This window comes from Balaenoptera ricei, chromosome 9 (assembly GCF_028023285.1).
Source record: "Balaenoptera ricei isolate mBalRic1 chromosome 9, mBalRic1.hap2, whole genome shotgun sequence".
NCBI lineage: Eukaryota > Metazoa > Chordata > Mammalia > Artiodactyla > Balaenopteridae > Balaenoptera > Balaenoptera ricei.
Window position 1 is genome coordinate 48,123,735 of NC_082647.1, and position 14,549 is coordinate 48,138,283.

A 14,549-nucleotide genomic window follows, 5' to 3' on the forward strand; every position below is an offset into this window, starting at 1 on the left:
CCAGCAAGTTGTAGAATTAGCAGGTGGACCACACTTGAGAAACCATCACTCTAGCCTACAGGCTACCACCTGGATTCAGTGCTCCTGGCCCCAAAGTGGCCCACACTCCTTTTATTGGAAACACCTAGAGCAGGCAAACCCCGATAGAGGTGGTATGTTGTCCCATGCATCTGCCTAGGATGAGGGCTAGAATGGAGGACTGAGGAGGCGAGTGCAGCCTGTGGGGTCAGCTCTCCTAATCCTGCTTGGTATTCCTCGAAGTCCTGCGGGGGCTCCACCTCCGCTGCACCCTCTGCCTCTCCCACCTCCACCCCAGCCCTGCCAAACCTGATTCCTTACTCTCTCTTCTGCTTCGGTGGCTGGTTATGATACCAGTAAGTTCCCCATTGACTTCTACATGGTGGCTTTTTTTTTAGTAATGATCCAGATTTGTGAAAACAGCAATTAATGTTGAGGGAAGTGATCAAATGAAAACCAAACAAAGACCCAGTCTTCTCCTTTTTAGGTTGCCTCTGAGAGGTGAACAGCTTTATCTAGGATATTGGTGATTCTCTGGGACTATAAAGCTAGTCAGAGAGGTGGGCTTAGGGTCTGCTGTACCCACTCCTGGTTTCCAGACTGAAACCCCCTGCAGTAAACAATAGCTGTGCTATTGGGGCCCCCCTTTTAATTAAATGAAGACCTACCTATGCACCCCCTGACCAGATTATGTTCTTTTCGGCCCAGAATTATAGCCCTAAATACATTCTAAGATGATCCCAGAAGACATAAAAACAACACCACCACAGCAGGAAAGAAGATGCTTAAGCACATAGTGTTCTGTTGGAAGTGATAGACTGAGCTTCAGGAAGAGGCAGAGATGAAAAGATGGTACCATTGACAGCTGTCACCACAGACGATACCAGGTGTCCCCACATGGCAGCTGGGATAGATTTTTCCGAGACCTCCTTACAGGGGAGCCCACATGCACAGTCAGGTCTCCGAGGCCCCAAGGCAACCATTCCTGCGTAGCCAGTCAGTCTGTAAATTATGGACCAGGCAAGTTTAGGTGAAGGAGATAAAGCATGCGAGAAGGAGAAGCTGTGGTCACCGAGATGGGAGAGAGTTCCTTTCATTTGGCAGAAATACTAGTTTGTTGCCTGTCACAGGGAAGCAGCTGATATGATCATCAGGAGAGAAGTGACCCCTTAAAAAAACTGTAGAGAAAATGAAAAACCCAGGAAGGATGCTACACTTGTAATATCCTCTGAGTATTTTTTTGGACTGCTGTTTCTGAAATTGTCTTTTCCTGTTACTTCTGTGAGGCTCCCCTGTTATTATATACAAATCAGTGCATAATGGGTTCCAGAACTTAAAATCGGTGTGCAGTTAGGGACGCAATCTACAAGAGAAGTGAATAGGCATTTTGCATGGAATAAAAAGTACAATGAAAGGCTTCCCTGGTGGCTCAGTGGTTAAGAATCCGCCTGTCAATGCAGGGGACACCGGTTCAATCCCTGGTCCAGGAAGATCCCACATGCCACAGAGCAACTAAGCCCATGCACCACAACTACGGAGCCTGCGCTGTAGAGCCCACGAGCCACAACTACTGAAGCCCACATGCCTAGAGCCTGTGCTCTGCAACAAGAGAAGTCACCACAATGAGAAACCCACGCACCGCAATGAAGAGTAGCCCCTGCTCGCCACAACTAGAGAAAGCCCACGCGCAGCAACAAAGACCTAGCTCAGCCAAAAATAAATAAATAAATTTATTTTAAAAAAGTACAATGAAGCCAATAAAAATGTTAACAATTAAAATAGCTGTTCTTAACTGAACGTTGACTATGTGCTAATAAAGCACTGTGCATTTTCTTCTTTAGACCTTACTAAAACCACATGAGGAGGGAATTATTAGCCTCATTTTACAGATGAAGAGGATTACAGAGATTAGATAATTAGCCCCAAGTTACCCAACTAGAAATGGGCAGAATTAGATTTTAAAATGAGGTCTCTGGTGGAGAAATCTTTGCTCTTGATCATCCCATGTTGATCCTGAGAAAATGAGTCATTAAAGGCAATAGATTACAGTCGTTAAAAGTATAGCTCTTGAGTTAGTCAGGCTTGGATAAAACCTTGGCTCCACTCCTTTTGCCAAATGTGATCTTCCTTGGGCACGTTCTTAACTTCTCTGAGCATTGGTTTCCTTGTTTTAAAATGAGGATCAAAATACCTACTGAACAATGGTTTTGAGAGAAATGAGATAATATGATAAAGTCTCAGAATGGTGTCTGATACATAGTAAGTAGAGTTGCTATTAGATACATAGTAAGTAGATTGGCTATTATTATGTAATTATCCTCATCACCATCATTATTGTTAGTTTTCCTCCTATTAACACAAATACTCTACAGAACAAAACCAGACACAATTTGGGAGGTTAAAGAAGGCAAGAGATAAGGAGCAATTCCAAATTGGAAGGAGCTGGATGCCAGCCAAGAATGTGGATTAATTGTTACTGGGTAAGGAAATTACAAAGTGAAATTGGGATTTTTCATGTTCAAGAATATAAAAAGGCATACGGATTATTATTTTTTAATATTAGCATCCTTTTCATTGGAAAAAGATATCCAGCCTTGAACTTTGTTTCATAGATATAGGAATAGAGGTAATTTATTGGATGCATTTAGCTAAAACCTGTAGATTATTCAACTGTCATAGAGTCAAAATCTGAGATGTTTAGAGTTGGGCCTAAGCCCCTTTACTCAGGGCCCCATCTTGCTCCTCGAGCCGAGGACAGTGGCTGGGATTCCTGGAATCTGACTATTTGGTGGTTGAGAAAGGTCAGTATCATATTGAGGAGTTAGCAAGGCCAGGATAGGCTGAGGCATGGGAGGCACCTGGAGGCAACATTGGAGGCGCTCCCTCCCTCGCGGGATCATGCAGGTGCTGACCCTGCTTAACCAGACACCAGGAAAAGCAGGAGAGCACGGGGATTAGGCGAACACTGTCCAGGTCCACAAATCCACAGTGCGGTGCAGGGGCAGTGAGCCACTCTGATGCTCATGGCCAAAGCAGAAGGCATTCTCTCTGGGAGCAGGAGAGCAGGTCCCCAAGGGTCCCTGGAAGCCAGTAGGAAAGCCCACCCAGGGAGTGCAGACATGGAATCAGGCTCCACGGGGCCTCTGCACAAACTCCGTTCACTCCCTCCTCTGGGTGTCTGGACTGCTTCAGTTAACAGTCAGGGTGGTAGAGAGCAGTAGCTCCCAAATTTGCTACAGCTCGTCAGACATACCTGTGGAGCTTTACAAATATGATAGACTCCCCAGCTCAGTGTGCGGCCCCTCCCAGCAGAGATTCTGATTCATTTGATCTGGAGAGGGCCCAGGGATCAGTATTTCTATCAAGCTCCACAGTGATTCCAGTGTAGTTGTCAGTGCACTTGAATTTGGGAAGAGAGAACTAGAGGTCAGGAAACTGGGATTCTAGTTGCAGGTCTGCGGTTCCTCACTATATAACTTGGGACAGGGCATTTATACTCTCTGAGCCTCCATTTTCTCATAGAGAAATAAAGATGTTAAAGTTGATTCCTAAGGTCCCTTCCCAGTCTTACATTCTATGGTATCTATAGTTTTAGTTGGCTTGCCTACAAAACATCCTTAAATGTGCAACCAAAGTTATAAAAGCATCCGAGAACTCTGGTTTGTGAATGAACCCTTGAATTTGTGGCCTCTGTGGTAACTGGCCTTCAAGAGAGTCCCCAGTGATCTTCATTTCTTGGTATGTGTTCTCCTGTGCAGTCCCCTTCCATACTGAATCAAGGCTGGCCTTGGTGACCCACACATTAATAGCAGAAATGATGGTGTGTGACTTCCAAGCCTGGATCATTAAGAACAATGCTGCTTCTGCCTTGGTGTTTTGGACCACTCACTCTGAGGGAAGCCAGATGCCATGTTGGAAGGATGCTAAAACAGCCATATGGACAAACTCTTCTGGAGAGGAAGTGAGGCCTCCACCCTCCCGTCAACCTTGGAATCAGGCCTTCAGACGACTTGCAGCCCCAGCTGATATCTTGACTACAATCTCATGAGAGACCCTGAGCCGTAACTGTCCAGCCAGATAGCCCCAAATTCCTGTCCCACAGAAAGCAAGAGAGATAATAAGTGATTTTTATTGTCTTCAGCCCCTAAATATTAGAGACATGGTATGCAGCATTAGATAGCTCATAGAGCCTCTTGTCATGTACTTTTGGGCTACGTTTGTGATACCTTGTGACATCTAGAACTTCTGGAGTGGTGACTACTGTACCAGGTTTTTTTGATTGTGTGTGTGTGTGTGTGTGTGTGCGCTTTTGTGCTTTTTGTACAGTTTTTTTTTGTTTTTTGTGTTTTTTGCCTGTCGGCTCCAATTCTACCCTCTTACCTGCTCCACAATACTAGAGTTTTAAACATTTTTCCTATTCAGCAAACACGATATTTTTTTTTGAAGACAAAAGCAAATTTATTTACATATTAAATCATAATATAAAAGCAAGAATACAAATGCTATCAAAATGTTCACAATAATTTTAGGCTAGGAGGATTAAAAAAACTTTTTTTTTCTGTCTGTTTTATGCTTTCCAGATTGGTTTCCACGAACAAGTATTATCTATTATAAATTTTTAAACAACTTTATTAGACACACCAGATTCCTTATGGACTAGTTCCTGCATTTTTTCTCTAGTGTAATCTCCAAACGTATTTTCTTATACTCCCTATGTTCAAATAATAACTGATCAACTTAACATGTATTGAATTTTCAGTGAACACGATATTAAGCTTTGTCAGTAGAGGGTGCTGGAGGGACATTGTAGGAGGAAGTTGGCTTCTTTTCCTGGCCCCTTGTCCTGCGTTTTGCTTTCTCTTGGCCCTGCTGCGCAGTCTGTCAGCAGTGTGTGTGGAGGGACAACCAGTGGCGCTCTGCCTTAGCTGGGCACCCAGACCGCGAAGACCCTCAGCAAGCTTACAGTCTGGACTCTGTCCCAGTGACCACCTGCCTATGGCCCTCGCAAGATAGACACCATTCGTCCCAGGTCTTGCCAGCGAGCAGGCTTCCTACAGCCCAGCTTTCTCTGGCACCCTGTCACCAGCCTGGACCACCTGCATCCCAGAGAGTGGCTTCCCGCAGCCCTCCTGACAAGGACACCGTGCACTCCTGGTTGTGTGCCTTCCTTCAAGCAAAGAGGCTCCCAACATCCTGACTTCCTCTGCACTCCCGGCCCTGCCACCACAGCCCACTGTCGAGGAGGCCTTTCGTACTTGCCCAGGGGTTGTTGGCCAGCTTTGCCTGGGCACCTCAGTGAACGTCTCAGCTACCCAACAAGGTCTGGACCGTAGCCTTGGGAAGGGCCGCGCCCCACCTTATGAGTTTGTCCATCCGTGGACATTCTCCCTCAGCCCAGGATACACTTTAGAGTTCCCTTTATATATTTATGGTTATTCTCCCATTATAATGAATACCCCTTTATGTTAAAATCTTCCTGTTCCTTGGTGGACACAGGAAGCCTACCTAGCATGCTGGCATTTGGCGAACACTGAGGAAGTGGCGCAGGGGGAAGCAGACCCCTCTGGCATTCTGCCCCTACTCTTGCCCTGGGCTGGATATGATACTCATGGCTGATGGGGGCCAGGGCAAACACTAGAACTTGTAACAGAATTGAAGGTCAATGTTTCCAGGTTAAAAAAATAATCGTTAAAAAAACAGAAAAATTTATTGTGTGTTTGCTGAGAAGGCATCAGGAGCCAGGGCAGCCGGTCTTTCTGTCTCAGCCTTATTCTGTCAAGACCAATGGATCACTCATCTGTGCTTTGTTGCAGATCAACGTGCTTTGCTTCTACAGGCATTTGGCAGAAGATGGCTACCCTACAGTTTCCAAGCCTATCTGTCCTTGGATTATGCAATCAACAGAGATTAACTAGCACTTCTCCTGGGGGCAAAATGTGATTGGCCCAGTTTGGGTCAGGTGTTCTTTCTTGGTCCAGTCAGCTGAGGCTGAGGTTGCTGGGTCATGTGATAATAAACATGGCTAATGGGCTCTTTCCATTGGTGAATGGAGAGTCAATTCTTAGAGAAGGGAATGTGGTCTGGACAGATCTCTTAAAATATGTCTACCACTGATGGCTACAAATCCACGAGTAACAGTAAAGATGTGGAGGTCACAGACATTTATCTTTTTAACTTTCACTGTTTATCTTCTCTTTGCTATGTACTAGTGGCATCAGAGACCTAGAAAAGTAGAAGTTAGGTGAGTGAGACAAATCAAAAAGAAAGTAGCTAAGAAAGATAAATTACAGATTATCCCATCCATAGATATATTCAATCTTTGAAGAAACCTTTGCGTGCCTGATTCCCTTTGAGAAATGAAATTTTAACATGGAGAAGAAAGCAACTTTTTCAGCCATTTCTTTCTATGTATTAAGAAAGGAAAGTCAGGCCTTTTCTCTAACACCTTCCCCCCGATTCCTTCAAATGTCCAACTTTCTTGAAGGAGGCACAGAGAAGCCAGAATTACCTCATGAAGGAATGAGAGCCAGGTAGAAAGGTTAAAGAGGAGAAAGGTAAAGAGAATTCTAGTGGGATGTGAGTTGGCTCAAATTAGTGAGACAATTCAAAGCTTGTTGAGAGTCAGTGGGAGCTTGGGAGTGATGTAAGGAGGCTTCAGAAACAGAAAAAAGTTTGGAAAAGTTAGTTGTCTGTATGATAGTGCAGTGGCAACAATCATTGTACAGGAAGTTTTAAGTGAGTGGTCGAAACCAACCACTGTAAGTAAAATTCCCGTGAAAAGCACTGAATGTCTTAAGCAAGTTGTTTGCATGTGTTGGGAGTATGTATGTAGAATTAAAATGTTATTAGGGGGGGCTTCCCTGGTGGCGCAGTGGTTGAGAGTCTGCCTGCCAATGCAGGGGACACGGGTTCGAGCCCTGGTCTGGGAGGATCCCACATGCCGCGGAGCAACTGGGCCCGTGAGCCACAACTACTGAGCCCGCGCGTCTGGAGCCTGTGATCTGCAGCAGGAGAGGCCGCGGCAGTGAGAGGCCTGCGCACCGCGATGAAGAGTGGCCCCCACTCTTCACAACTAGAGAAAGCCCTCGCACAGAAACGAAGACCTAACACAGCCAAAAATAAATAAATAAATTAAAAAAAAAATGTTATTGGGGGACTTCCCTGGTGGCGCAGTGGTTAAGAATCCACCTGCCAATGCAGGGGACACGGGTTCGATCCCTGGTCCGGGAAGATCCCACATGCTGCGGAGCAACCAAGCCCGTGCACCACAACTACTGAGCCCGCGTGCCACAACTACTGAAGCCCACGTGCCTAGAGCCCGTGCTCCGCAACAAGAGAAGCCACTGCAATGAGAAGCCCACGCACCGTGATGAAGAGTAGACCCTGCTCGACGCAACTAGAGAAAGCCCGCGCGCAGCAACGGAGACCCAAAACAACCAAAAATAAATAAATTAATTAACAAATACTATTAAAAAATGTTGTTAGGTACCTAGTTAACAATTCTAGGCACAAAACCAATTGCTTTAAATAAAAGGCTCTGTCTTGATTAATACCATTAGTGTAGCAGCTAAACTGGGATCTGTGTGGCACAATGGGAGTCCATTCAAACATACTTGGGGGAATTTCAAGACTTTTACTTGGGGTACTAATGACTTCCTTTATGACAGAACACATTACTTAAACCAAAAATGATCAGCCTCTGCATATAGAAGTGTGAAGAGAGACTTAATTAATTTACTAATTGCACTTCTTATTTTAAGTGGTATATTGATTTGGGTCTATAGTGGTTAAGTTGCTGTTTTCTCTTACAAAGTGTGGTGTTCCTTGTTGGGGGTTCAGGAAGAGGGTGGCTAGAATATGTACCCAGCCCTAGGCATTGGCAGAAAATATTGCCCCAATACTTGTTGGGTACCTAAGATTCCCTAGAGTTACTCCAGCAAGTCCTCTGTGTAAAATACAATCTTGTTACCTGACAGTACTGAAATCAGCAAGTCTTTATAGTGCTCCTCTGGCCCCGATGTATGAATGTACTACTTCAGTGATTATGTGTAAGGCCTGAGTAGAAGGTTATCTCTACCACGTGATGTAGAGGAGGGCCTGGGAGGATGGAACGAAGATGGGTATGGTTTGATGGGGAGCAGGGATGAAAAGGAAGACTCAGAACATAAGGGGATGCTACCCACGTGGGAAGCAGTAGGGCAGGAGCGTTGAGTACTGGTTTCATTTCATTAGTGTTCCCATATAGAGTCTCCTCTATGCTCACTTAGAAGCAAGGAGAAAGGAAAAAGCTGGGTGTTTCTAAGAATCTCTTTAAGTACAGAATGTTAAACCAAATAAATGTTTTACTTACTTCGAATGACAATCTATTAAGGCATAGGGTAGATTTTTTCACTATCATAGTGAATAAATAATGGAATTCGCTAATGTGAGACTGAAATTTACTTCAGTAGGGATCTAAAAAACAATAGATAACCTGCCTCCTTCTGGGCTGTTCCTTTAGGAACAAACCCTGAGGGAGGAATGGCCAAGTTCATGAATTGGCCACCAGGGGTCACCAGAAGAATTGAAAGGACTTCTGAGGCGAAGCCATAGTTTCTTGCTCACCAAGAAGAGGGCAGATTTGTGGGACCTGTGTGCCCACCCTTCTGTTATTAGAAAGACTTTTCACTTAACTATTTAGGATTCCTTTGTCCCTTCTTTTATATTTAGAATTTCCTTGTCCCTTCTTTTTGATCATCAGTTCTTGCTACACTACTCTGACCTATATGTCATTAGTAGAGATTTTATTTTCTTTTTAATTAAATATATAAATTTTTATCAATAGGGGATTACTCACCTTTCTGGTCTCAGCTCAAATGTTAGCCCATCACTAGAGGACTTCTTTAAGTGTTCAATCTAATGTCTCTCCATTGCTCTTTCATATCACCCGCTTATTTATTTATTACCTGTCTTCCCACCTTACCAGAAAAGTAATCAGAGCTAACATTTAAGTAGACATGTCAGGAACTGTTCAAATGCTGGGCGTATATTAACTCTGAATCTGCACAGCAATCCTGTACGATAGACATTATTATTATAATTTTCAAGCAGAAGACACTGAGACACAGAGACGTTAAGTAACTTGCCCAAGGTCACACAGCTCTAAAATCACATAATTAGAATTCATACCCTGGCAGTCTGGTGCCAAAACCCATGCTCTTAATCGTTAAGTATCCTTCCTGTCCATGAGTGGAGCTGGTCTGAATCCCCAGCCCTAGAATAATGCCTGTTCATGTTATATGTTAAATGAATTAATACATTGTTGTGAATTCAGAGTGTCGGACTATTCAGCCAAATGATAATATGTACTGATATGAAGATATTTCCACATGTTGTTAAGTGAATACAACAAATAAAGAATATTATGTATAGCCTGATTCTATTTTTGAAAAAAAAAAGCGCTTATGTATACTGCATATGTAACATCTATAAGATACGTGTATATGTACATGTGGGGAGGTGAGGTGGGGTATAGAGAAAAATCTGGAAGACTAAATATTTCTATGATCATCTCTAGGGAATAGGATTGGTGGGGCAAGGGGGAATTTTTTTATACCCTCTTAGGAAAAAAATTAAGAATAAGTACTTTCTTTATAATATGAAAAGCTTTAAGTAAAAATTTTCAAAATTTTGACAAAAATAAACACTCTCTCTTGTTTCATACACTCTTGAATTATAGTTTCAAAATAATAAGTACTTTAAAAGTCCTGAATTTTGTAAATCTGTAAATGAAGTAAAGCAGCTGTTTCTTACTTCATTTGATCCTAAGTTTTGCAGTGTGGTTTTGTTCAGGGTGTCTTCATTTACTTTTATTCTTTCCTAAATGGGGGGTAGCGAGTGGGAGAAGGGTTTCATTCTCACAACTGAGAGCTGAATATATCACCCAAGGAATTATCACATAATAACTTTATGCCATTATTATTGACATAATTATTGTTATATGTCATGACATTGTGATGTCATAGCATATTACAGAAGTCCACAGGCTGTGTTATAACTAAGTCCTGGGCTTTTTGCGATGTACATGTGAACCTTTCTTTTCCAGCATCTGACTTTTGCATTTCATTCCAGATAAGGGTAGTATTAGTTCACAGGTTGGTTGGCTCATCAGAGTAAGAAGATGTATGCGTGGAGTTTTCTTTTAAAAAATGAGCTTCTTCAGAGGTTGTTGAGCTCATTCACCTCCTTCAGGAAAGTAAATTTGAGGAGCAGGGTCAGCTGAGGTTGGAGGTATGTGTGCAGATCTCCTATTATTTAAGCATTCCAAGAATGCAGTGTCCTGTGCTTCAGAGTCGCATAATAAAGATGTTTGGCACTGAGGTGTTGGACTTGACTTTGTAGTGTGGCCTCTCAGGGTCAGCCTATTTTTCTGAGAGCCTGGAGGTCCCATCATTGTGCCAGGTCACAGGAAGGGACATGAAAAGCAGGGGAGGATAGGGTGGAGATCAGAGGGCCCTGGGCACCCAAGAGGGCAAACTCTCCATCACCCTCACAGATTTTCAGCCCTGCCTGTACATTTAACCACCTGGGAGCTTTTAAAACAGACGGATGCCTGCCTCACCCCAGACCAGTTGAATTGGAATCGCTGGGATTTGGGCCTAAGCAGTAGTTTTTTTAAAAAAGCTCTCCAGATTATTTTAATGGGTGGCCAAGGTTGAGAACCACTGGCTCATGGGTAGCTCTCCAGGGCTTCTAGAAGCTCATGTGCATGATAGGAAGGAAGTGGGGGGCTGGAGGTCTGCTAGAATGGATGGACTCACAGTATCTCACACGCCCGGGAGGCTGGAACTACTTCCATCTAGATTCCATCCTCTCTCCACCTCTAATACTCTCCTACTGCTGAGTGAATACAAGTGGAAGGTGGTCCTGGGGAATGATATTGAATAGCAAGATAGCGGATCAGAGGGGAGATAAAAATCACTTGTTCAAACAAAACACACAGTTGGGGCCAGGCAGTCTAGGGCAGAGGTGGTTATATTTATTCAGCACAGTAGAGTTGACAATATCATTTCATGATACATTTTCTCATTAGGGTCCTTGGGCAAGCCTGTGAGGTGGGCATTTATTGCCCTTTGATGGATGAGGCAGCAGAGGGCTGGAAGAATCTGAGGCCCAGGATTACACAGCTATTACGTGGCCAAGTAGAACCAGCACCTGTCTGGCTACCAGTTCCAGGGTCACTCTGCTTCCCCACAGTGGCTTTAAAAGTCCAGCTTTGATGTTAATTTTTTCTGCTTCAACTTATAAGTTCCTGGTTCTCTTGAATTCTTTATAGACATTTGCAACACTTGAGGCAAGAGAACCAACTAGCGAAAAACTGACCAGGAAAGATGTCCAAAGGAGCAAGAAAAAAACAGCAAACAACCCACTTTTCCTATTCTCTCATTTATAGATGGTTTACATGAAAACTGTCTATAAATTCCTAGTATTTTTCTACTATATTGAGTTGGCCAAAAAGTTCCTTCGGGTTTTTCCATAAGATGGTACAGAAAAACCCGAACGAACTCTTTTGGCCAACCCAGTAGCAATAGCTAACATCGTGTAGAACATGCACTATATGCCACTCACTGGGTTTTATGAAAATTAATTTATTTAGTCCTCCCAACCACCACATGGCATAGGTACTATTATTGATCCCCATTTTACAGGTGGGGAAACTGAGGTCCACAGGGCTTAGGCAACTTGCCTAAAGTCGCACAGCTAGTGGCCCAGATTGGAATCCAGTTTGGGACAAGAGCTCACAAGACTTATCCATTACACTGTGCTGACTCTTGGAGCTACAGCCCTGCTGATCTGAGTTCCCAGTCTGACTCTGGGCTCCTACCTTTTCTACCTGCTTCCTTAGTTATAATAATCATTCGTGCTTAATGCGCTTTTTATCATGCATTAGGTTTTGCTCCAAGGGCTTTACAAGTATTATATTATCTCATTTAATTCCTTAACACTGGAGAGTGGATCCCAGGTGGCCCCTCCTGGGGAGGCTCTTCTCCAGCTCACAGCTGTTCTGACCACTGCCACTCTTTCAGCACGCTCCCTTGGCCCCTTCCCAAAGCTGCCAAAGGACTCTGTAGATATTTGTTGACTAGATAAGAGAAATCCCTCTGTCCCCCCTGTTTTCATGGTTAGAACCCTGTAAGATCAGCTCTTCTTCCAGGTTCTTGGCTGTGGGTCCCAGATCCCCTCCCCTTGAGTTCATCTTGCCTTCTGCCCACAGCCTTCTCACATCATCCAGGTGGATGAGCCAATCCACTCTGACCTTCTAATGCAACACTGATTTGTCTCTGTGTGACTGGGCTAAGTAAGAGGTTGCAGGATTTCATTCTGGGCTGAAGCAGTAGGATCCTTTCTTGCCAGACCTGACTGACCGCACATCAGATGAGCCATGACATCAAATGAGGACTCACTGTCAGGTTCTGCTTTGAGCCTTGTGGAGACCAAGTGGAGCTTCTTTCAGATTGCTCCCAAGGCTTCATGTAGGGCCAGGCGACCTCCATGCTCACTGCTCTCCCACCCAGTTCTTCTCTGTCTTGAGGATTTCTTCCATCTACAGCATCGTTCCCTGGCTCTCCTTGTGGCTGGATCCTTCTCAGCTTCCACGTCTCAATTTCACTCTCAGGATCTCACTGAGAACTTCCCTGATCACTGTGTCCAAAGGAAATGCCTCTTTCTTTGCCCTCACTCGCTCTTTTAACATCACCCTTATTTCCTCTCCACACTCTTTAATCCTCGTATTTATTCATTTATTTACTGTCAGTATTTCCGATGAAATGTAAGCTTGTAGAGGGCAAGGAATTGTCTTTTTCACTCACTGCTCTGCTAGGACCTCCTCCTAGCGTGGTGCCAACCCCTGCAAGGTGCTGCGTGATAGAAGTAAAGACCCCTCTGTCATCAGGGGTGATGGTGTTGACCACTGCCAGTGGCTCATTTCCAGCATCCCAACCCTGCCAGTGACCCTTCCTTATTTACATCGGCCACATCTCCTAAATAAATCCATACCTTGTTCAGGGTTTTGTTGCTGTTGTTTGCATGGACTAGATCACTCAGGGCCTGTCTCTGTTCTTCTCAGTTTCATCATGTTGAATGAAGTTCCTGTTATCTCTGTGGACACCTTCTCTGTAAATAAAATCAGAAAGGCAATTTGGGCTCTCAGTGAAAGGGGCAAATTGTCACTGAGGAGGATGGATTCTTTGTTGTGCCTCTTTGGGAATATGTCGGTCAAATGGAAGAGTCCCCAGAAAGTTTAAAGAGTTTAAAAAAATCTAACCGTGCCCTAGGCAGTATGCTGGGTGTCTAGGGGCACACAAGGGCTAAGCGTCTACAATCTGTGGCTTTTCTGGCTATTAGTGAGAAAAGACTTAACTGCACAAGATCGATACCGGCATATGAAACAAGTACTAAATCAAAACAACAAGAGATGACAGTGGAGAGTGGTCACTGGGGTCTGGGAAGGCTTGATGAGACTTAGTCAAGGCTGTGAAAGACGGAGGATTTGGGTAAATTTGCTTGGATGTATTCTGCGGCCTTAGCACTCTGTGTAGTCACTGGGTTCTTTGTCCCTTCTAGATAGAGCCATGGAATGCTCCAGTCGTCCTCTGGCTGCAGGGCGGGCCGGGAGGCTCATCCATGTTTGGACTCTTTGTGGAACACGGACCTTATATTGTCACAAGAAACATGACCGGTAAGTGCTGCTTGGACTCTGTTTTCCCATGGAGAGTTCTTCATTTGAACCTTATTATCTGCTCTAGAAATAACTTAAGAGTGAACAGTGAACCACTAGAAATAGCTTTACAGTTCCAGATTATAAAAACATAACTTTCTGGCAATGTTTGTCCAAGAAGGAGGAGCCACCAGGGTGCGTGTCCTGGCTGGGCTGCTTTCTCCCTTAAAATTTGGGTGAAAGGTTCCAAGCTTTGTTCTGCCAGTCTGCTGCTGACTCAAGCGATCCGGGCTTGTGAAAACAGTTGGTATTTATTACTATTTGGGTAAGCCCTTTTGCGTAGGACAAATGGGTGGAATTATATCCCTAGTTATTCACATGAACTGAACACTGTACGGTTCAGTCACATGAATGATCGGATATCTTGGAAGCAAGATACTGAGGGCTGGGGCTGGCATGAAGGAAGGAATGGAGAAGGAACCACATCCAGCTGTAACCCAGGTTTACCTCCATCTCATTTTTTTGGTGGGGAGGGGAGACTGTTTACTTTCCCTGGGTCAGAATTTGGAGGGTGAACCAGTTTGTGACTCAGTATATTCATGTACACAATTCTGTTGAAGTTGTGGTTCTCTTCAGCATTGGATGGGAGGAAGCAGATTCTGGAGAATTGGACATTAAGGATGATTCACCCAATTGGACAGATGGGTTTATTGCATCCCTGGTTGATGGGTGTTTCTGCATGAACCAGTTGCACGGGGTTTTGTTTCCAAAGTTCATCTTAGATGTAGAAACTCTCTGGTTCTGGGAAAAGTAAAGGAGAGGAGGGGAGAAGAAA

At 44.2% G+C, this 14,549-nt stretch overlaps 1 protein-coding gene across 4 annotated transcripts in view; it reads left to right on the plus strand.

The window, feature by feature from the left end:
• CPVL (carboxypeptidase vitellogenic like) overlaps positions 1-14,549 on the plus strand; it is a 144,315-nt gene that overhangs the window by 22,028 nt on the left and 107,738 nt on the right. For all 4 annotated transcript variants that reach the window (XM_059933709.1, XM_059933710.1, XM_059933708.1 and 1 more), the window contains exon 4: positions 13,621-13,735. In XM_059933709.1, coding sequence (XP_059789692.1) covers positions 13,621-13,735 — 115 coding nt within the window. The remainder of the gene's footprint in view (positions 1-13,620; positions 13,736-14,549) is intronic.